The 24,510-nt window shown below is 39.4% G+C and overlaps 1 protein-coding gene across 4 annotated transcripts in view; it reads right to left on the reverse strand.

Moving 5' to 3' along the window:
- Positions 1 to 24,510, reverse strand: part of il1rapl1a (interleukin 1 receptor accessory protein-like 1a) — a 165,483-nt gene that overhangs the window by 125,005 nt on the left and 15,968 nt on the right. For all 4 annotated transcript variants that reach the window (XM_040149368.1, XM_040149367.1, XM_040149369.1 and 1 more), the window contains one exon: positions 16,421 to 16,522. In XM_040149368.1, the coding sequence (XP_040005302.1) occupies positions 16,421 to 16,502 (82 nt within the window). In that variant the 5' untranslated portion in view covers positions 16,503 to 16,522. The remainder of the gene's footprint in view (positions 1 to 16,420; positions 16,523 to 24,510) is intronic.

A 24,510-nucleotide genomic window follows, 5' to 3' on the forward strand; every position in this document is an offset into this window, starting at 1 on the left:
GTTTGCTGTCACCTTTCTAAATGTCCCGTGCCTCTTTATACATCGTGGATATACACAGACCGCAAAAAGGCATGTGTGTCCTTGCTATTCTGCTCAACCTTGGAATACCTCTGCATTAGCACATCAGGCTGTTAAGTCAATCCTAGAGCTACTCAGCCAAACAGACCATTGGCTTGATCTTTGATTGTAAAAGCCTGCCAGGCTGGCAAGTTAATCCTGGAGCGCAGTAGGCCAATCAAGTTGTCAGGCCAGGCTCACCATCAATAACACATTTAGGTCAAACACAAAAGCAAAGAGCAGACTTCATCTTCTAAAGACATACACCAAGTCAGATATAAATATCAAACTGTTAAAGTATAAGTCTATACATATGTGCAGAGAAGTTTTCTTTTAAAAGCTCCTTTTATTTAAAAAAAAAAAAAAAAAAGAAAGAAAATCAATATAGGATCTGGAATTTTGCTGGATAACTTGTTACAGCTGCCTTTTTTATTGATCGCCATCTGAGCTCAGGCACTTGACAACGTGAAGCAGTAGAAAGGTTACTGTGCAGTCACCAGAACCACCCACATCTGCAGTGGCACAGAAAAATGAACTCCGAACAGAACAACTAAACAGGATTAGAAGAAACGGCAGCAGTGAAGGACATGGGAGGTGCTGTGGCAACAAGAAGGGTGGAAAGAAAGCGAAAAATGCAGAAAAGGTAGAAAGAAATAAAGAGTAATGGAGAAAAGCAGAGAAAGAAAGACTCAGAGGCAGACAGGGAGACAGCACTATTTACGGTAGATTAGTTGTTATGGTGATAAGCAGAAGGGAAAAGGAAGGGATGTAGTTGTCAGGGTGATGGGGCTGCACTGGGCTACTAATGATATGTAAAAATAACTGTGCTTAGAATTTGCCCTACCTTTGGAAAAAAAAAAATGCTAATACACATACACACACACACACAAACATGCTCGGAGAACACACACAAAGACAAAGCAGTCTGCTGAAACAGGCTCCTCTCATTAACATTTGGAGACGTACTCAGATTCCTCCCCCACAGTCTCAGCATGGAGCTCACTTTTTTGTAAGTTCCTGCTTAATGAAGGATGGTAGCAAGATACACACAAACACTGGGGATGCATGTGTGAGTATTTATTGCTGTGTAATACTTGAACTTCTGTGCTTCTAAAGGTCTGACAACAGCAACTGAGAGCATATCGAATTGACAGAAGGAGATGACAGAGGACTGGGAGTAATTGTCGCTTAAATGGCCAGAAGGGATTTCTAGAATGCTGGCCTTTGTAGATTTGCTGCCTGCGGGATAACCTCTGGGTTTTCCAAAAGCATCTGATGTACTCACTGTCAAAGAAAAATTGAACGCTCCTCCATATGCCAAGTGTCAAAAGTTTAAAAAAAAAAAAAAAAAAACAACTCTCATTCATGTCAATAAGTATACATACTGTACATTGTGGGGGAATGTAACTAAGTACATTTACTCAAGAACTGTTCAATTCTTAGGAAGCTGTATTTTCTTTAAACCTCTACTTCACTACAATATTGTATTTTTTATTTTGAAAGCTAGAGTTACTAGTTACTTTACATTTTCAGATTTTACTTAAAAAATATGATGCATTACTGATTTAAAAAAAATGGTCAAATGGTCAAAACAAACTCTACCTGACCACCTACAATGTTACAATTGTGTTTACACTTTAATGCATCAGTAATAATAATCAAATAATATAATATATATGACAGGGGCCATTCCATGATGAATACTTTTACTTTTGATACTTTAAGTAAGTTTTGATGAAACTGATACTTTGTGCTTTTACTGGAGTAAAATTTAAAATGCAGGATTTGTAATAAGAGCATTTCTACACTGTAGTCTTTGTACTTTTACCTAAGTAAAGAATCTGAATCCTTCTTCCACCACTGGTTGTGTCCCATATTACGGAAAACACTAATAGGGAATTTAGAATTGAGGAAATTTTAAACTCAGCAGGAAAAACTCAAGTTAGCACAGGAACTACATGTTCATGTTGATCAGTGAGCCTAAATACAGCAGTCACTTGTGGGTAATCAGATATCACACTGACACACTGAGCACACACCCTGCCGCTATATCACAACCGTTTAATGCTGGCTAAATTGCTTTGATGTCTGTAAAAGTATCTAGTGGCACCTCTCCTCATTAACATTTAATTACCTGATAGTCTATTTCTGTACCATATATAAACCCACTCAAACATACTTGCACACCGTTACAGCGGTGCACATGCTGGATATTAGATTATATTTACTTGTGCCACAAACACCAACGTTTCCCCAGCATAATTGCTTTATTATCAGCGAAGACCAGCACACACATATCACACCACATGTCCCTCTAATAATCTGTTTAGCCTTCCTCCTCCACACACCACACCCATCACACACACAAACCCACACAGAAAATACACAGACAGCATTACACATTCATACATGTCATTTTCCCTGAACATACGTTAACCAGAGGGAGTAATATCCCAGGCTGTGATGGTCTTTAAATGGAAACTGTTAGAGGGGATTTTAAGACCTATTTACTTACTATCACGTAGTTTTCTCAATAAACCCTCCACATGGTCCTTGACCAAATCTAGTGTGTAAAACTGAAAACATCTGCACATATTTCATATTGGTTTGGAGAATTCTTGCTTTACTTTCATGCACTGATGGCTTACAATAAGAGGCACAAACCAGTAACATAACAATCTGAAATCTTTGACAGATGATACAATCAACTATTTCCTCATTCGTAATTTAGTAAAAAAAAAAAAAAAAAGATGAAGCAGTCAAATATAATTCTAAACTTAAAAAATAAATAAATAAATAAATGTATCATGGCTTGATTGCCTTCGTATTCTGGCCTATCCTAAGGCTCTGCAGCTGTTGTGAACCGAGCAAAGAAGACAGGATTCTTATGTATCTGCACAATGCACCATCCAGGGGCAGTCTGGCTCTCCACAAGAAAGCCATTTAATCTCCAGTAGTCTGCATGTGATCAATCTCCCAGCACAGTGTTACTGCTGCGCAGGTCATTCCTCATAATTTAGAGATAGGTGTACTGACCACTCCAGGACAGCCTCTGAAGTACATTTACGTGTTGTGAGCCAACAGCGAAGAACACAAAAATTTTCCAGTGTATAAAATATATCCTGTTTTTTCTCCTTTGTGTATTTGTACATGTATGTGCATGTACATATGTTTAGTGAATGTGAATTTCTCTGTATCAAAGGGGCAAAAACAGTGGTCTAACAAACGTGTATATTTATGTGTATATGTCACATATCTTCATGAGAGTTGGCTTGTTTCCATATTTATGTCTTGTGGGCTGATACGGGTAGCCATATTCTCTGCTTATTATCAATACATCCTTTGTTAGACATCTCTGCTTAGTGGTTCACATCAGGAAAACAGACACCAAGGATAAACACAACATTGTTAATTAGCATTAAATGCAATTGTTTTAGCAAAAAGAGTGAAGAGGCAAAGGCCGAAACTACTCTTGAATGTGTAGCATCATTTTTGACCTATCAAGTTAAAGGTTCAGGGTGATCAATTGTTTAACTTGAGACTGACTGCCATCATACATTAGTGTGCACAGATGTCAATGTGGACAGCTGATCTGTCAATAAACTATTACACTCTTTTCCTCCACTAGGAAAGAGAGGAATGAATGTTCAATACAAGAATCTAGGAAGCCTTGGGGGTATGAGACAGGCATGACAAGTAAAGACAAGCTCTCACTACATCTTATTTTTGTATGTCATTTAGCCCATCTGCTTGACAGAGGAAATATATAGACAGGCACATTTCAGTTTTCAAGTGTCACAGAAACTGCAGCAGTATGATTTGTGAAATGAAAGGAGAGCGTGCTTTGACAAATAAATTAACTGACTGACTGGCTGGATTTTGTGTTACCGTCCTCACACTTATCATGAGGTTATTCAGGCGTCAGCTCCATGGACTTCATCCCCCACACTGCCTTGGGGCCATTTCAGATTTACAGTTATCCATGACGGGCTCTTATCAGGAATTTGGAGTGGGACTTTGCAGAGTCATCTAGAATATTGGCTGTATCGTTTTTTATCCCTGCTCAGAGGAACAGCAATCACAAGTCACACAAGGACAAACATTCAGATGAATACAGTCACACAATGCACACACACACACACACACACACACACACACACACACACACACACACACACACACACACACACACACACACACACACACACACACACACACACACACACACACACTCCTGACATCTACTAGGATCATTGGGTAGCTATGCGCTGCCATATCAGAATATGTAGACAGTGAGCTGACTGCAGAGGCCTTAGGGACACTATGCTACATTACACCAGCAGTCACAGCTGGTAACGCTCTCTGCAGCTCTGAGTTTTGTTTTGTTTTTTTTGCACGTGAATTAGCGGTCAATTTACATATGCATACACTGCAGAGTTTTGTGTATTTCAACTGACCAAAGAAAAGTTTTATTGAAGTTTTTTTTTTTTTTTTTTTAAACAAATGTTTGTCTTGATATTCACAAATTTTTAAAGCATTCATAGGTAAGATAGCTGTGTCCAGTGTTAGTCCTCGTATTAAAACAAATCAGAGTGTAAGCAGGTTCAGATTTTGTGTTCAGATTTTTTCAGTGAGGGTTTCCTTGTATTTACATTGTACATTTTATTTGGAGTCAGTAACCAAATTAAAGGCAACTTAATCAACTCAAGCAGTCTACGTATTTACCTTAAGATAGTGCCTCTACTGGGTTAAGTGTAAGGCATAGTGAGGATCCCATTCTTGCATTTGAGCTGAGTGCAGAATGTTGTTTGCAGCATGTTCACTCATCCCTGCAGGCTGTGTTTAAAAGCCATTATTCCAGCTAACAGACCGGTCAGCAGCCCTTTGATGTGTTTAGTGATGTGTATTGTCTGGGTCTCTTATGACATTCGGAGTGCCTAAATGGACAGAGTGTTCATACAGCGTTTTATTTTTTGTCTCTGTATGGGACGGCAGACACAGCAGAGGTTATGATGCTGCAGAGCCACAGCTGTGAGCAAGTCATAACCAGGGCATATTGTTTGTTTATGTCCTGGCGTTGAGTCTTGGGCAAAAGACAACACACACACACACACACACACACACACACACACACACACACACACACACACACACACACACACACACACACACACACACACACACACACACACACACACACGGCCTTGTGAACCATTCATGATGATACACTAAACTCAACCTTTTGACCAGGTGACACTGATGGGCAGGTAGTACATGTCCCAGCACAGTGCTCACCTTCTGCATATGGTGAGCTGTCAAGAAGACCTGTGGTTCCTAAAACGGGTCAGGAAGCAATTTAGGTTTCTGACCGTACCCCATGGATTTTAACCTAGTGTGCATCACAGCTCAAATTTTACACATTTCTGAGGTGAGATGACAGACATATGGATGGTATAACTCTGTTAAAACTGTTCCTTAGCATCTCTGAATTTAGTTGGTGTGTTACCTAGTGTGCTTGCTAGTTGCAACTACTGGGCTAATGTAGCTTGCTAGGTTGATAAACTTTAATTTGGTAAATTATCAGAAATGGTAAAAATAACAGACAGTAATCTCATTCTGACAATATCTGATCGACCAGATCTATTAAGGAACATAATGCTCCCTACATTCAGCTCAAATTTACGCAGGTGGTTCTTTTGGGTTACATGCAGTTATGTTGACAATGAAATTGCACACAATGACAGATAAACACTGGAGCTCACAATGGGAATCGAGAGAGTGAGTTAAAGCTAAGTGTCTGGGAACTGCGCTGGCTGTGTGGTGATATTATATAACTAGCCGCAGTCAGAATTGTGGGTCACGTGATGACTTGGGGCCATAAAAGATCAATACAAAAGAAACATATGTAAAACAATGAATATCTTTTATGAGTGTCGAAAAAATTAGTTATTGTATTATTTGAGCCATTAGGGTTGATAAAATGTCTCAAAAAGCTTTAGCAATGGATTTTTTTATACCATTTAAATGTGCAAGGAGTCAGCAATAAGGACTCAAAACATGGAAACCTGAAGAACTTTTTTGTCATATGCATGCAGTGAGCAGCTTTCACTAGAATACATGGGGTGCCATTTGTAACAAGGCATCCAGGTCTCTTAATACATATATGGTTAATGTTAAAGTGTACAGCACAGTTCATATATTCCCCTGCCCTTTATATTTTTACCACCAACAAAGAGAAGACATGCCAAGGCATATAAAGCTCATATATCATGACTATGTATGCAGTCATGCACAAAAAGTCACGTGGCCTGAGGAAAAATCCATCAAGGCTGAATTAAAAGCTTTTATTGAAAGAGTATCAGTTCCACAGCGCCTGATAAAGAACCCATTGTTATGATACATCACAGTCCAATGGGACTACATGGTTCTGTGTGTATTTCAGGGGAAAGAATGTCATATTTTCTGATGATCATCAAACTGAGGCTTTGATCAGACTATTCTAATTTTTTGCCACTAAATTTGACCAAGGAATACTGGAATATTCTCTGTGTCACTAGACTCCAGGAATGTCCTCCTTTATCCCACAAAGCTAATACAAACATAGTACACTTTCTTTCCAGTTTTTCAGATCCGAGTGCCCACTTTTCAGAGCCTGATGGACCAGGTCCCAAGTCCCCTTTCATGCAAATATTGCACACACTCTTGATAAGACAGTCAGAACCCAACCCAAAAAGCGTTCAGTTGGGCAGAGGACATTGTTTAAGATGAAAGCAGGTATGTTTGAGAAGAGTGAAGGGAACGTTTGTTGCCCAAGGCCTGAATCTAAAGAGGAGATGTGGTTTATTCAGTTGACTGGCTACTTTATGCCAACTTTCCCACAGTGATCATTTCTTGACTGATCTCTGCTGAAACTCTGATCTAGTCCAGTGGACAGAGCAGTGCCAACAGGTACTGATAGATATGTCTAATGTGACTTTTTGTTTTTGTTTCCAGACTCGGCCAAGACATATACACTGGACAGGGAGCCGGATGATTTTCCCAGGATAGACTGGGAAAATAAAAACAACAAATCAACAGCATTTTCAGCAGGTCTGAGTTGACATTGTATTAGGTGCCAAAGTTTAAAACCTGCATATTTTTTGAGCCTCAATAAGATGCTCAAAAAGATATATACTAGGATTTAGAAAAATATGTGGCATTGTTTCAAAATTACTGTATGTTTCTACTAAAAATTTCTGAAAGGCTCAACATTTGTCTATTAAATGAGACAACATGTGACAAGTGTACTGATAGCAGCTTAGCAAAGTACAGTAAGTAGTAGTATTTAAGTAATTCTAAACATGCTAGCCAGCTATGTATGATGCCCAAAGTGTCTTGATGTGCAATATTGTAAGTTAACATGTTTTATCACATTCGCTCCCTAGTTTAGCACATCTCATCTAGTTTACTTTTACCGCTTCTTGAGTCTGTATGCCTCATCCAGTATGTGCAAGAGGCGTCAAATTGATGGGCACACTCCATGACGCAGCCTCCACCTAAACACCTTCTCAGTACACTCCTCGCAGGGCCACTGGAAAAGCTACTGGAGAGTTTTGGTTCACCAGAGAAACTCACTGCTTCACCTATACTTTATATTTTTTGATAAACTTCATGTCTACAATTCTCTGAACCAACAACTGGATTCTTCCTAACTGATCAAACTACTTGCAGAGATCAAAGTTTATGTGACAATAAGAAGGCTGATGAACCCATTTCTTCAAGAGTTTACAAAACCTTCCAGTAGAAGGATGCATATATGCATATGCATATTAGTGACTAAATGTTCTTTGTGTGAAAAACGGTCAAAGTGTAGTTCCGTTTAATTGTGTTACAAAATTTAGTCCCACTCTAGTGTTGTGTTACTTAACTACCTTTGTGTATGTTTTTTTTTAAATCCTTCATACCTGTATAAGATTTAAAACTATTTTTGTCATTTTCAATCAATCCATTGTTTGTTTTTCAATCAGTCAATTAACTGTTCAGATAATAACATTACAGATGTAAATGAGAAGAAAGAAGTCTGATATGCTTAACAATTTTACTAGATAAAAGTCTGATCACAGTTGTCATAGATTAACTTTTTGTTGCTCTTAACCATTTATTCTTTCAGCACTACTTACAGATTCTTTTTACAACCTATATTCTTTTTTTCTCCCCCCATCTCTTGCTCCAAACAATGTTTGACACTTCAATGTGTTGTGGTGTGCAGACCACTGATTTTTTTGTTTTGTCTGAAATTTCTTAGCCATATTTAACATTCGTCAGTGTGGCTTACAGCCTTCTGCTGGTAGTTGGGTTTGCGAGCAGACTGAGACACCAGTTAGAGTCCCTGTCTTGTCTGATTAAAGTCTGGGTCTTTATGGGCTGATCTCCAACAGAGAGGCTGGAATAGGCCCCTTCAGGCTTGATTGGGCCAGGTCGGACCACGATGCCAACAACTGGAGTCTGATCAATGGACCTTGATAGCTCGCCCCTGTCAGAGACCTGCTCAGAGTCCCTGGGAGTGAATCTCTCGCAGTGACAGCATGGCCTTGGTAAGTTCACTATACAATCACACCGAGGTGAGAGGACATATTGAGCAAAGCGATTAAGAGTTAAATCCCTCATGTGCAGCAGCAGAGCATACACATTCCAAGATGTGGATCAAACACAACATGTATATGAACAGCTCATAAATGCATCTACAGACGAGTTTGCACACACAACAACAATCGCAAACCAAAAACATCAAGAATCTACCCCAATTTATACCAAATTCTGCAGACCTTAACTGGTCATTAAAACCATTAGCAGTGCCAAGCGTGGCGCAAAGAATGAGGGAATAAGAGACACGCAGCCTCCACACCTTTGGGAAACTCATTAGTCTGGATAATACAGAATGAAGCAGACTCCACATTGAATAATTATAGGATTTCGGAGTGCTATAAACTCTGGGAATACTGTCTGGACATTTGGAGGGAAAATCAATTGAATAGCTGCAGTGTCTCTTGAGGGCTAATCAAGCCCTCGTAGCTGATCCCTCAACCATAACTATTCAAGGTTGAGGATTCAAATTCCCAACCCTTCCCGCTATCCTACAGAAACAACAGAGTATTCCCATCTGATACCAAATGCCCCGCAAACAATTCATTGGAACAGTGATCCAAACAAAGGTCTCTCTCTTTGTCTCACTTTCTTTTCCTCCCATTGAGTTGTATTAAAATTTCGGGTTTGAACTCAACAATAATAACAACCTTCTATAAATGACTTTGACATAGGTCAATGTTAGATGCCAGAGCTGGTCATTTGAAGTTAATTTAATAGCAGCCATGAGAGTACAGCTGCTCCATCTCTTTCATCTCCAGCACATGAAGACAAACGTCCCAAACCTTTGAACCAGAAAACAATCACCCACCAGGGGTTTTATCAGCCAATTTATCTTCTTTACTACTACAGTCCATCCGAAATGCAGACACCTAACCTTCATCCTGTTAAATTTGTCAGAAACTAGTACTGGAAGAATAAAGGGGGTAGAAAAATTGCTTTGACTGTGAATGTGTTAGGGCAATGTTATTTATTGAAATAAGAAATAAGTAAAGATAAATATACTGAAATCACAACACTTGCAGTTTCCACACTGACAGAAGGCTGCAGTACCTTCTTGTACATTTAGGGGAACAGATGTGGAAAAAAAAAAAACACATTTTACTCAAGGTATTTAAATACTAAATTAAACTTAAATTTCAAACAAACAACTTAATTAAAATTTGCATTTTAAGGTGAACCTTGTAGCTCAATTATTTCATGATTGTTTTTTCAAATCCAGATTTTAAAATAAATAAATAAATAAATAACACCATTTATCCATTTATGCTTTTTTGTTTCATTGGTGTCGTTTGCTGTTGCCATTAGTTTGTGTGTTGAATATATGTAATTGTGGCCCCACTTGTAAAACAGTACTGTAGTAACACATGCAAGTGAGAGAAAGAGAAAGTGACAGTATCCGATGTCCCAGATTACAAACTCATCTGATTTTGCACATGCCTCCATTTATAATCCTTCAGGTAGACAGAAGACGGAGGAGCACTTCAAAGTGGTATTAAACAGCCAAACTGCCAACTGACATTACATCACCTTTGACCACACAGTTGGGGGGTAATATTGACTTTACGGCTATCGATATTTGACCGAAAGACCCAGAGGACCCACTTGATTGATCTGATGTGCTCTGATCCATATGGAAATCCTCCAAGGACCAAAGCATATAACCACTCAGGTGTGTGTGTTCGTGTATGTGTGGGTTTGTGTGTTTGTTTGTTTCTGAGGGAGAGATCATATACATTTGCTCGCACATTCAAAGTCCTACTTAAACAATGACACAACTCCGATTATACAAGTACCTACTGAGACACACAAATTCAGTCAATTACATATTAAGGACAGCATATAAGTTGAACAGAAATCCAGTTAAATTCAATTAAATGTGTCTCTCATTGTGTTACTTGATGCTATTACTATGGTAATAGCATCAAGCTATTAGCAGAAAGCTCATTACAGCTAAATGACCAGTATCGTATACTGTAACTTAGTTGGATAATAATAGTGCAACAGATTTTCACACTGCAAAATTGCTGAATCAGTTACATTTCAGGGCCTGATCAAAGTACAAAGCGGATTTAACCAGTTATTATAATTACCAATTAGGTGCAATTATTGTCTCAAAACATTTATTATAATGCAACATCAAGTGTCAATGTACATAAAATCATCTATATAGTCTATATTGTTTTAAGGACAATAATAGCAACTAGACACCTGGGAGATTTAACAACATACGTGTAGAGTAAATTACATATAGGTACTCTTATCCAGTCTCAGCAGCTGGACGTTGAATGAATTGAGGTCTGACCTGGACTAGCAATGCAAGACGCTGTATTCTTGAAATTTGAGCAGATTACTACATCTTCCAGCTTCTAAAAATACATAAGAACACTTAATTGTTCAAAATGTTCAGTTACCAGCAAAAGGAGAGGGGATTTCCCTGGTCCACCGAACATTTCTGTGTTAAAGTAAAGAGGCTGTGGCTACAGTACTTAAAAGTTGAAAGATGTTAAAGTGGAAGTTTGGGAGAAGAGAAAAAAAATTCTCTTTGCAACAAGACCAACAGTTTGTCCAGTGGACCTTGTCCAATCCTGTGACAATAACGTTTCCTCAGAGACTCCATCCTTGACTCCTGCTACTGTTACCAGTTACTCTGGAGATTTGAAGCACGAGGGTGAGTGAGCATATTTGATGTACAGAGTTTTGTGTCCACAATTTGAATTATGCAGAAGTAAGTGTTCCGTTATATCAAATATACAATAAATGCAGCTGCAAAGGTGGTTATGGCAACTGGAGCTAATTTGTGAGGGAATAACAAACTGGTTTGGTACCACAGCACTAGAGTTATGACAACTGGTTAGGAACGACCCATAGTTCAAATAGAATTATTGTTCCATGTATTATTTGATTTTATATATTTTAATTGTGCTAGTCATTTTATAATTATATATTTTTTATAAATTCACAGAATAAGACTATTTTCATTGATCATTGAATTCTTCTTTGCTTACTTTTGTAGGTGCTTTCTTACCATTGGCCTGAACATTAACTTGTAAGGTTTGGTTTTTTGTAATAGGTAATTAATATACTCATTAATGGTTCCACTGCATTGTTCAAGAGAACAATCACTTCTTCTGCAGAGGGAACTTCCAAAAACACACCTCAACACTACAGCTCAGAACACATCCCCTGATAAAGAAGCCATTGATGCGCCACAGAATACAAGCAGCAAGGGCCAGGAAAGGCAGAGTGAAGAAATCAGTGAAATGCTGGCCATCCGTGTGGCTCAAGCAAAGAAGTGCAAGCCCAAAACTAGTTTAGTGGAGAGTGGGCTACAGGTTTACATGGCTCGGCAGAAAAGACAGCCAGAAGAAATGTATAGCGCTAAGCAGAAACATTAAAAACAGGAACATGAAGCCTCTGACAGACTCTTGAGGGCAAAGCAGGAGGCAGAGGAAAGGATATTCCAGTCTGTGCAAGCCCAGCAAGCTGCAAACCATCAGATGTTTATGCAGCTAATGGACACTGTCCTTACCCCTTTGTGTCCTGGTCTGCAACAGCAAACACAATTAACACACTGGATTCATCCACCTCCACTGTGGTCAGCCACTATTAGTGCTAGGTCTATGCATCACTCGCCTGTGCCACAGTAGACCATGTCACTTATGGCCCAAGAAAAAATGTCTAAACTATGCCCATGTCTCATTGGCTCATGCAACCAACCACACTGAAGTTGAAGTGGCTTCACAACCTAATGGCTCACATGGCAACCCACTAGTGCCATCTTTATAAGCAACACTAACCAGCATTTCTACAATTTGTAAATAACTGGACACTTGTAAATAATTGGAACAGTACAACCATGGTATTGTTACAGAATTGGCATGGCACAGTTTTTAGGAACCCTCACATTACCAAGCTATATCCATGAAAATTAGGCACACAGCGCATTTGGGATCTCATGACCGCGCCCTTCTCCCTCATTAAATTGTTCATTGTGATCCTCAGAAAATTAACGCAATACACAGCAGGTAGAAATGATGCGTCAGACAAGGGTAACGCCTCCTCTTCTTGTTTAAGAATTCTAAATAACCTTCTGAGGTGCCCAAAGCCCCTCTCTACAGTCATACAATAATTAAAGTTGAGCTGTGCGACCGTTGCTGCTCTGAAAATGGCTTTATAAACCAGGGGAGTAATGGATTGGCTAAATCACCTGGGATGACCAGCATTACATCTACTCCCTAAAATGTTTCAGTCAATCTTGTTATCCTGGTCTTGATCATATGGCAATGAAAGAGCAAAAACTTGACCATCACAGACTTTGCCAGGTTGTCAAACATCTATGTATACCCAAAAACTTAATGTTATTGTTGACCACACCTTGTAAAATGACCGAATGCTGCCCCTTTTGATTGTAATTGTCTGCTGGGGCACTGGATAGAGCTTTGATGTTAATGTGTGTCCCATCATGACACAAGCAATTTGTGGGATCTCCACTTGTCATGAAACCTTGTGTTATTGTTCTCAGCTCAGCTGCCGAGGGAGTTTTGATGTAGCAGGATTTCATGATTACATTTATTGTTGTAACAAGTTCCTCTGTCAATGTGATGCATAATTCATACACAACGACCAGCTATTCAGTTACCGACTAGCCTACAGGTAGATTCAAAAAGGACATCCACAAAGAACAAAAAGACAATCAACTACTCGTATTATATATTATGCTTAGTATTAGCTCTTTTCTTCTGTTCATTTGAAGGCAGCGCTTCTTTGCAAAGTGTGAGGCAGTATCGTAGTTTCAAGATGTTTCGTTTAAGTGAATTCAAATTGGGTATTCTGCTGGTGTAGGTTTTGCCCATATGATGCCAGAGTTGAACAAATGAATACTTACACCCCCCATCCCACCACCCCTGCCTCCAGCACATCTAACCAATGAGTGGAGGAAACACTCACGTGGGATTAAGTGATACATTTTGGTTCACGTTGTTTTTGTTCTTTTTCTGTATGAAAACAGCCTGTTCACACTAGCATCGAAAATTGCAAAATCACATATTTTCCAATGGAAATGCCACTATTAGTGGATTCACTCAGAGGTGAAGTAAACCTGTGAAAGTTTGTGTGTAAAGTTCATCTTAAACATGTGAATTTGCCATGACCACCATTAAACTGTGTTGACAGTCAACACAGGTGAACCAAAATGGAGGATGCTATCATAGCCTATTAGCTTGGCTGCACCATCCTCTTTTATTTAACTTCCTCTGCCAGGATATAACCTCTCCACAGAAAAACTGCTCCACAAAAGAGCAATGGTTTACAGGCAGTTGTGTGACAGAGTCGAGGGTTGGAGAGCTTTTTTACCTCCTCAATAAGTCTTTATTGAATGAAATGAGGTGCAATCCTGAGAATGAATTGCTTTGTAGGGAACGATCAGCTCAGTAGAGAAATATTTAAAAAATTGTCGGGCTAGCTACTATGTTGGCAATTAGCCAAGTTGCCAACTAGCCCTGCAAATACATCAGTGAGCTTCTAAAATCACAAGTTCGTGAAGACACGCATGAAATCTGCTTTGCCACTTTTTGGTGTGACCAGGTCTTTAACCTATTTAATCTCTTAAAGTTGTGGTTAGTATTTTTTCAAGTTTGTTTTCTGGATATGTTTTTTTTCCATTTTAGTGGGTGTATGGGTAAGTGTGTCTGTGTCCTAGCAAGTGACCACCACAAGCACATAATTCATTGATCAGTTACGCTTCTGCTCTTTGTTTCTGTGTCTGTCTAGTGAGTTTCCTCCCCTCGGCGAGTGAATAGAAGCAACGACTACCGATGTTGACATGATGCCTTGGACTTACCCGCTAGAACACCCTGCAACACCCTGAATGACAGGCACTAAGAGAGGGCTGGTAAAGAGACCAACAGGGACGATAAAAACGTTTTTTGTTTTTTTTTGACGATCCTCCAGTTCATTGAAGCATTGACCCACCGGGATTTGTCCCAGTTGTCCGGAAGGCCGGTCTGACTACACGAGACTGAACGTGATTGACCAGCATCATGTTGATAGATGAGGTAACTAAAGTTATACTGTAACAAAGTTACACCGACTATAAATAAACTATATTTTAGACTGTATTTGTGCTGGCGTTGTGCTTAAACGAAGTGTGGAGATTGGTCTAGCTATGCAACACTAAATGTTTTTAGAAATAGGATTTATAAAGTGTAATATTTTTATCAGCTGATGTTAGCCCTACTTTTCCCATGATATCAGTCACATTCCCATTTGGCCAGACGGGCTTCACTAGATAATATTATTTTTTTTTGTTTTTCGTGCTTGCAGTCTGTGTTGTGCTGGGAGCCGGTCCTTTGTTGACGTCTGACGACTCCACTTCTAAGCTAACGTTAGCTTGTGTTGCACAATGTTGGCGCTGTAGGCGAGCAGAATAGAGGCATTGAGGCAAGGTACTTGGGAGTGAGCTTAAATGTCACATCCTTTGGATTTTCCCGGAAAATTCGTCCTTTACAGTCTTTTACATAGAAGTCAGTCCACAGGCTGTTATAGGCAACTTAGAAAGTTGGGGAAGGTCTCATTTTTGAAGTTATGTTTCAATACATTCACACATTGGCAATAAAAAAAGCTATTAATTGACTCACATTCTTATAAATAGAAGCTTTAAAGAAAAATAAGTAATAAGTATCATCTTATATGATTTTACCTTCCAAGTGACTTTGTTTTTTTTTTTTTTTTTATAAACAGACCCAGTACGTTTAACTAATTAATGAATACTGACTGCATAAAATAGCAATATATAAGACCTACTTATTCTCTGTAATGGCTATTTTTATTCACAATGTTTGAAGTGCCTGCTTGAGTCCCTCTGTATTCCTGTCATGAAAAGTTTCTACCTTGTCTTTTTGATTCTCCATTTTCTCTTTTGACCTTTGCATTTGTTCACGATTGATGTTCAATTTGTTGGCATTTAGAGCCAAAATGAGTTTCACATTAACCCTTGGTGACCCAGTCACTGAGAAACTGGATCATTTGGTAGCTGTCACTCTCTCTAGATTGAGGTAGGTTTAGCTAATTCTAAGAAGTAAAGTGTATATATTTTCATTAATCCAAATTCTATTCACCTAGGACACAGGTAATGCACTGCACTTACATCTAAATTGCTCAACAGTTCTCCTGCTTTTCTGCGAGTCACTCTCACACAGAAGTGGGGAGGGCACCATCCTTTGAAATGGATGGTGGTCTTTGCATGTTGACCTTGGTCACTTTTGGGCACATAACATAGACTTGCATTAATTTCCTGGAGACTTACCCTAACCCTGACCATCACCACTACTTGCCTAATCCTAACCCTAAGCTTAACATCTGACCCAAAAATCAGACAGACGCACACACACACACACACACATACACACACACACACACACACACGATAATTAAGGATATTTCACCAGCTTAAAACAATCCAATAGTGACAATAACGGCAACATCATTTCTAGGCTGTTAACATTTAGTGCTGACAGAAGTTCACAAAACAACAGCCCAAAAATGATTAAACTGCATCAGTAAAATTCACCAGAAGTCCCCAGATTATTTCAACGATGGCGCCAGCCAGGCTACCATAGTCTGAACAGAAAACACTAGAACACACTCAGACGTGCAAACCAATCATTGACATACATTAACATATAGGAGGTACATGTACAGACGTCGGACAAGAAGTGGGAGGACACAGTGCATCAAATACCTGAGCCTCTCTTAGAGACCACCTTCACACTCTTGGAAAGCGTGATGTACAGCAGGATCAGCAGAGAGCTGGGAGGTCTCATCTTCCCCCCGTCCTCACAGCCTGAAAAGATAAAAAAGAGGGAGGGAGAGGAGCAGTGGCAGGAGAGAAAGAGAAAAGGAGCCATCAGTCACTGCTTGTACATGAGATCAAGTGCCTCCTTGTTTCTTCCAGACAAAAGTAAGTGTCAGTGTGGAGGGATGTTCTGTAACAGCCCAAACTCTACAGCAAGCAAGTACACACACTACTGTACAAACATTTGCACACTCACATGCACAAACACATACTTGGTGTCTCAAAGCAACATACCAGTTTCCACATTCCGCTGGGGGGTCTCTCTTTTAATGATTTTCTCTCATGATTGCAATTGAGACAAGTTATCATAGCAGGGATATATTTTATGAGAAACCATTCCCTAAGATGCTGACCAATCAATAAAGAAATAATTACATGTGTAAGAAACACCACTTTTAATCGCCAGCTTCATTAAAAAAGTGGAAACCTTGAAGGGAATTTTCAAATTATCCCCTTCTGACTCACAGAGATGTAGCAAATATCCCACCCATAGCCCTTATCAACTCATATATCAAATTAATTGATGGAAGTGATTCATTCTTTACTCCTCATCTTCTCTGAGTAAATGACATAATCTAACACATAGTAATTACCCTCTAATAGCTAGCTCCCAAAATAGAGTCAGTGCTGCTGGATAAAATTGATAAAATAAAAATAAAAATCATCAGTCCTCATAAAAGAAACAATATTCAATCAAAATACTCAAAGAAATGGTTTACATACAAGCTTTTAGACACAACAAGAAACAAAAACATGAGAAAGTGAAATTAGTTTAAGCAAAAGTTCAACGTTTTGGGAAACAGGCTTATTGACTCTCTCGGCAAGAGCTGGATGAGAAGGGCAACATTAACCTCACAGTAAGTATGACGCTACTGCCAGCAGCTGTTAAACTTAGTTTAACATAAAGACTGGAAATGGGCGGGGAACGGTTAGACTGTTATGTCCAAATGTATCTAAATCCACCTACCAGCACCTCTAAAGCTCACCAATTAATATGACTATTTCTTGGTCAGTGCCAGTAACTTTCTGTAGGCTCCACCGGTTGCCAAGCAAATGCTTACAGCCAAGAAGTAGTTTAGCACATAAGCCCTCGTAAAACGGCTAATGGTCATTTTTACACTTCAGTTCAAAGTTTAAGTGCAAAAATTAAGCCAGGCTAGCTGTATCCCTGTTTCCAGTCTTTGTGCTAAGGTAAGTTAGCAAGCTGCTGGCAGTAGCTTCATATTTACCATATATTACACCTGTGGCATCAACCCTCTCATCTAACTCTTGGCAAGAAAGCAAATAAATCACTTTTCAAAAATGTCAAACGTTTTTTTTAAAGTTTGGAAGATATCCAATGCCTTGTGAGATAGGAGACACGATCAAAGCTCTCAGTCTACTAAAGCTGCCAGTTTGTGCAGTTGTATGTGTCAGAGGTACCAGACAACCATAAGCATAAGGTAAAAGGAGGAGAGGAGCAGATTCACTGGTGGTCAGATCTATGTTTCTGTCAGTCTAACTATATATGAAAAAGGGAAACCCAACACATGGCAAATTAACCCAATGAACCAGAAAGAGGACCACGGGACCCTGGCCTTAGGAGACAGAAACTAAGAGAGCTGGAGCCAAGAGGGACCCTGGAGTCTGCAGCAAGTCACGTGCACTCCAAATTAGCATAGCTAATGAAAGGAGCCTCTCTCAGTGTGTTTACACGACAGTCGCGAGGCCCGCTCTGAAAAGAAGCCTTTCTCTCCTCTTCGATCAAATTCTACTAGGAAACAGCGTTCAGTCAATAAACACCGCTCTGCCAATAACATTTTGGCAAATGCCACAGCCGAAGGATTGGCGCCTCTTTGTTCGGCTAAAAGGCATTTTAAAAAACTTCCCAATAATGTGGTCGGTTAGCTGCAGCTGTAACCCCAGGGTCAGTTTATGGCTTTGTGCACATACAAGTCACCAACTAGTAACACTCAATAGTCCAAATCCTTTAGAGGTCAATACAGATTTTCAGAGTTCTTAGTCTTAATGACCATATCCCTCTTTAAACATAAACACATCCTACGACTTGCTGCAATGCTGTCCCAGAAATTTAACAAGACAAGCGTAATGGGGGGACATGCAGCTTCCAATTACACAGAGTGACAAGAGGAAGAAATTTAAAAATCAGGAAATGGGGGAATTTCACTGAGACCACACACACACACACACACACACACACACACACACACACACACACACACACACAAAAGAAAAGAAAGAGAAAGACAAAGAGAGACAGAAAGATAACACCATTGTGGCAGCATGATATTTAGTTTTCCAAAGCTACATACTGAAAACACTAGTGGGCAACATTATTCACTGCTCTTTGTAAAATTCTTTAACACTAGTACAGCTCTCTTACTGCATTTGTCTAAGTCTAACTTCTGATTCATAATTTTCTAGTTAGCTATATTGCTTTTTTCCAAGATAGTGATGTGCAAAAATTGTACTCCATAACATGCAACTCAATCTAGTATTATTAAAAGTTCTTCTACATAAAGGAAGTAAAAATAATCTGCTCCCTGGGTACAGCTTTGTAATGATTTGTTTTGTGTGGTTTGGTTTGTTTTACGGAGTTTTGTGAAACTAATTGCAATATTATATTAACTAATCATATCAATCAAAATCAAGATCATTTTATTTGGGTGCCTAGTAGCCTAGGGTTCAGGATGGCACTATACTGTGTAACCTCCATGGTTCGACTCTGACCTGGGACATTTGTTCCTTGTCTCCCCACTCTGAATAAAAAACGTAAAGTGCCACAAACAGATCATTTTCAAGCTGCTGATACAAGTTGATTTACGTAACATAACTGAATTACTGGCAGGTTGTGTTCCTGTGGCTGCAGGATGGAGTGGTGCCCCCCTGTCACAGCCCGATTCAATACAACAATGTCAGCGACCCTCCCGTGTGTCCCAATCATGTCACGCCTTCACAAGCTCAGTGGGCTTTGGGTCCTGCCAGCCATGACATCACCAGCCTGCCATCCTCACTCACAGAGGGGCATTGTGTGCCTCACACAAACACCCAACACACCTCGCCTCCCCTCACCTCTCCTCCCTCTCGGCTCCCCCTCCATTGCCTGCATTCACAAAACAAAGAAGCTGTAACTGTGACAAAAAAGCGCTCAAAAAAGCAGCTTCTAAGAGTTAAAACCGGAAGGGCTAACGGGTCAGAATTACTTCCAAGTGTACTCTTCAGAACAGACTGTTTGTAAATGGACAGATTGGAAGAAAACATTAACAGACATTAGTCTGCAGACTCAGTAAAGCAGCCTTTTCAACTTTTTGGGTTTATTTCCTGTAGATCATGTAGCTATTAAGAATTTTCAGATGAAGGTTCGCTTGAAGAGTTTTTCATCATTTTGTCATGCTCAGAGAGAGCATACACTGTGTTTGAATAATATACCAGTCAGCTTTAAGGCTCATTCCCCCACGAGGCCAGGCCTAGCAAACCAAGGGTCTACAAAGTTTATTTCTCTTATTATAATTGACTCATCTGACAAATGCCTGGCCTTGACTGAAGGTATCTGAACACAACCAAGAAGTTATAATCTTTTTTCGGGCAACATCGCAAAAAAGACTGGGTCGAAACCTAGTATATGCCTGGACTGCCCTTTATCTGTTTGGTTCTCTCCTACTCTCTGTCCTCACATATACAGTAATATGATACAGCCAAATTCCCAGTAAAGCTGTTGTCGGACAATGGAACAAGTAACAAATAGTGACTGAAACGTGGCCCATGTAGCCATTTCCAAGCTGCCGCTCTGCACTGCTAAAATCCTGATTTTGTCAGACTTCATCTGACAAAATCACTATACGCATAAGTTAAGGACAACGGCTGTGTGTTTCCCCAGTAAATGGGGAAACTTCAACACTCAGCCGGCAAACCAATGGTATAACGTCAGCACTCAGTCACACGGCATTCGACTGACCAATGGTGTAACCTCATCACTTAGTCAGTCAGTCAGTCAAAGACATTCGCATTTATAGGGCCGGCCCTGCTGTTGCGGTGCAGTCAAAGAATTTGATGCTGAACCACCATTGCTCAATGAAACCATCTTCCCAAAATTTCTAAAAGCAAATTCAAACTGACTGATTAAAAGAATATGGGTGACTGTAAAAATCTGGAAGAGTACTGTACAGAAGTAAAAAGTAGTGCATACATATCTTATTGTACAATAACATTCTGGCTTTGCCTCTGTGTGATTAACTACAGCCAAGCTTTTTCTCTGAGGCGTCAGGAGCAGGTGTGTCTGAGGGGGCACACACAGAGGCATGGCGTGATATCCACGCTTCAGCGAAGCATGAAGCATGCACACATCATCACACACAGTAGCACACATGCCATTTGCCTGCTGCTTTTTACCAGAAAATGGGGGGCATGGCCCAGCACTTCCTGCAGACTCACCCTGACAAAGGAGCAGAGGAATTTACTGTCTGTTGCTATTGTTAGGGGACTGTGTCTCCCAGGATAACTGCATCTCTTCCCGTCTCCCCCAATGTTTCCCAAATTCAATTATCACCTCACGCCGTTTGGTGCTAGCTGCTGTGTGCATGTGGTGTGTGTGTGCACACAACTCTGTGTGCATTACTCTTATAATCCAATTTTGTATCTCTCAAGACTGCACAGGACACACAGATTCACAAATTACCAACAGAAACTAAAACCCAATACACGGGTTTTCCAGCTCTCTTACTGTTGCTATAGTATACAGTTTTGCCACCTTAAAACAGAGACAGAAAGCTCCACCATCTTGGCAAAGCAAGATGTGGATGATTTATCATGCTGTTTAGGGATTTAATACAATTTGAAGGCAGCCTGTGCTGCCGTATTCGGTAAAGTACATCCTCATAGCATTTACTAGACATGGCTCTGTGCCCTGTCAGGACTAGAGATGCCAACAGTGAAAACGTGCATCTGAAAAGAGTTCATCTGAAATATATCACTGTTTCCTTGGAATCATGATAGTTGTTGACTTCCTTTTGTTTCTAAGTACAAACTATGCCATTAAGTGCTTTTACTGTAATTAATTGTTTCCAGTAAATACAGTACTACATGTAAAATTCTATTTTTCTTAATAATAATTTAAAAAATAAAACAGCCTTACTTATTCACGCACAATTAAGCAGATTAAAAAAATAGTGTATTTAAATGTATTTGCATGGACAAATAAAAGTATTGGATGTTCGTCCATCAAAGGATGAGGTTTGTTAGGAGAAGTGCTAGACGAGAGAACATGAGGACCTGTATCTTAGCTGTCTCTGCTGGGTGCAAGGAGGATGATGCAGTCATAGTAAGGTCACAAAACTAGGCAACGAGGGTACCACTCTGTGTACATAGCTGTAAATACAAGGAATTAAACTCTCTCTCACACGCACATTACAAGACCAGTAGTGGTTTTTGATTAATACTGCATGAGTAATAACTGCTTAATATTAAATGAGAATTTGGCAGGTGGAAAAATAGTCTTCAGCTAAATTCAGATTATAGCCCTGGTGTCATGAGATGAGAACACGTATATACGATATACAGTATGTATATCATCCTCCATTCTATGAAATAATACATTATTTATATGCTCAAGAAGCCAGTTACAGTACAGAGAAACCTTTGAAGTTATCCTCTGAGAGACACATACATTGACTGATAATTTTGTGCAGTTTCAACGCTCGGGTCCAACACTGCAATTTGAAAGATAGAATTATTCAAAAGTGAAATTTTGTTTGCGGATGCACCCTCTCTTTCACCATTATTCTTTCTCCATCTGTATTTTTAGCTTTGCCAATATCAAATGCGACACCAATGTGCAGAGCAGCCATAGACAAAGATAAACAAGAGTAGTATTAGCACCAAAAGCACATCGAACACACAAGTGAGCGAGGCAAAGGTGTTTCTGTATGTTACCATGTCAAACAGATTCATGCTGGGATTGCTAGTAAATGGCACATCACACTGCAACTTTGCTTACTGTATGTCTACCTGTTCCTGCATCTGTGCCATGTGGCTTTTTGTGTGTGTGTGTGTGTGTGTGTGTGTGTGTGTGTGTGTTCACGCTCTGCTGTTTGACAGATGTGTCACAGTGTGAGTCAGGTCCCATGAATATTATTCAGCAGGAGTAATGCGAATCACTGCCCCAGAATAAAAAAATAAAATAAAATAAAATAAAAACATAAGCTTGGTGGGCTGAGTGGGCATTCATTAAAACATATTTGAACGCTTTTGACCATGGGCTACCCTTGTTAATCTCCAGAGGCTGGCCATAGGTGGTTAGAGTTAACGAGCAAGGTGCAGTGAGCTATGCCCTGCCTCAGTCCCAACATGCACCTCTTCACTGAGTGAGATTAATTACCACACGATTCTGTACCAATCCACACCCCTGCTGTTCTCCTAACCTCGAACAGAGACACACAGAAATTGAACGTGTACCTAAAGAGCACATTTGAGCACATAAAATGCAATACTGTGTACATAATTAATTAGAACAGCTTCAAGGCAAACGTAAACCATTTGCACATGATTGGTCAAGAGCAGAGCTGTGGGGTGTTACCAGTGAGGTCTGAGCTCACACACATTCCACCAGCAGTGAAGCATTTTCCTCCAGTTGTTGTTGATTGCTTTCATCTATGTCCCCCGTGCCCAGGCCCACTGTCAGCTGTCCAAGGATGACTGGCTGCAGAGACGCTCTCATGCTTCCAGTCAATGCTGCCTTTGATGGAGAGCAGTGGCCAACACTCTCCTCAACCACTTAGTGTACACACCCCACTGGGGGCAGCCAGACCACTACTGACACAGACAGACTAAAAACACTGGCAAACACAAGCACACACACAGGCGGAGAAACATATTCAGGTACTCACATGACAACTTTCACAAACATTCATATGTAGGTTGTGCCTTGATTTTTGTCTTTTAGATTTATATTATACATTATTCTCACAATATTAATCTAAACAATTACTTTTTTTTTTTTTTACATTTAAATGTCATTTTTTTATAATTCCCTTCATTCAAATTATTTCTTCCAATCTGTTATTACTCTTATCCTTACACTGTAAGAGGCAGTTTAAGTGACTAGTATTTGGTAATTGTCTATTTTACATTTTATGTCTTATATTATGTCTTATATTATTGAAGTTCATACAATAGTATTATGTATGCTTTGAATAGTGAATATAGTTGATTTCTGCTAAGGTTATGCTATATTTTGTATTATTTTCCTTGTGATAGACTACAGGTACATATATTTTTAGTGTCTAGTAGTTATCCTGTGAAACATAACAATATAATAATTGTACTTATTAACAAAAGTACAGGATAGATATTACATTTTAATCATAATTACTTATTAGTGCTGTTTTATTGTATATCACTTACATAAGGCTTTTCTACTGTAAAACAGTTAAAGCAAAGTTAATGTAAAGGGGTAATTGCATTATTACTGTAAAAGTGGAATAAAATGTCTATCAGAGTAGCTTGTAATACAAAATACTTCAGGTTGGTAATTTACCAGTATGAGATGTAGCTTTGGTTTGGATAAGATGCACCTGCTTTACATGTAATCCACCATCTTAGTTGTCAAACCCCTACACAACATTTTTCCTGTCTTCTGGATTTGTGGGTATACTGGTTTAAATCACAAAAACATGGGGATTAATTAAGTGGGACACAAATAAGACATGCCCAGCAGACTACATGGCTTTGGAACTTGGAATATGGTTAAACAGCCACTACAGTAGATGAAGCACTTTGTAAACATAGTTTGAGGAAGATGCTATACAATATAATAAGTTTCCTATTATCATCCCTAATATTTTTATTATTATTAGTAATAGTAGTATATACACCTGAATATAAGCGTGCAATCTTATTTACAATGTAATGTTTTCGCCTCTGTCTCCCCATCTTTTCTTTATCAGTCTTTAGCAGCTTAAAACACACTCCCACAACACATA

This window comes from Xiphias gladius, chromosome 16, assembly GCF_016859285.1.
Source record: "Xiphias gladius isolate SHS-SW01 ecotype Sanya breed wild chromosome 16, ASM1685928v1, whole genome shotgun sequence".
Classification (NCBI taxonomy): Eukaryota; Metazoa; Chordata; class Actinopteri; order Istiophoriformes; family Xiphiidae; genus Xiphias; species Xiphias gladius.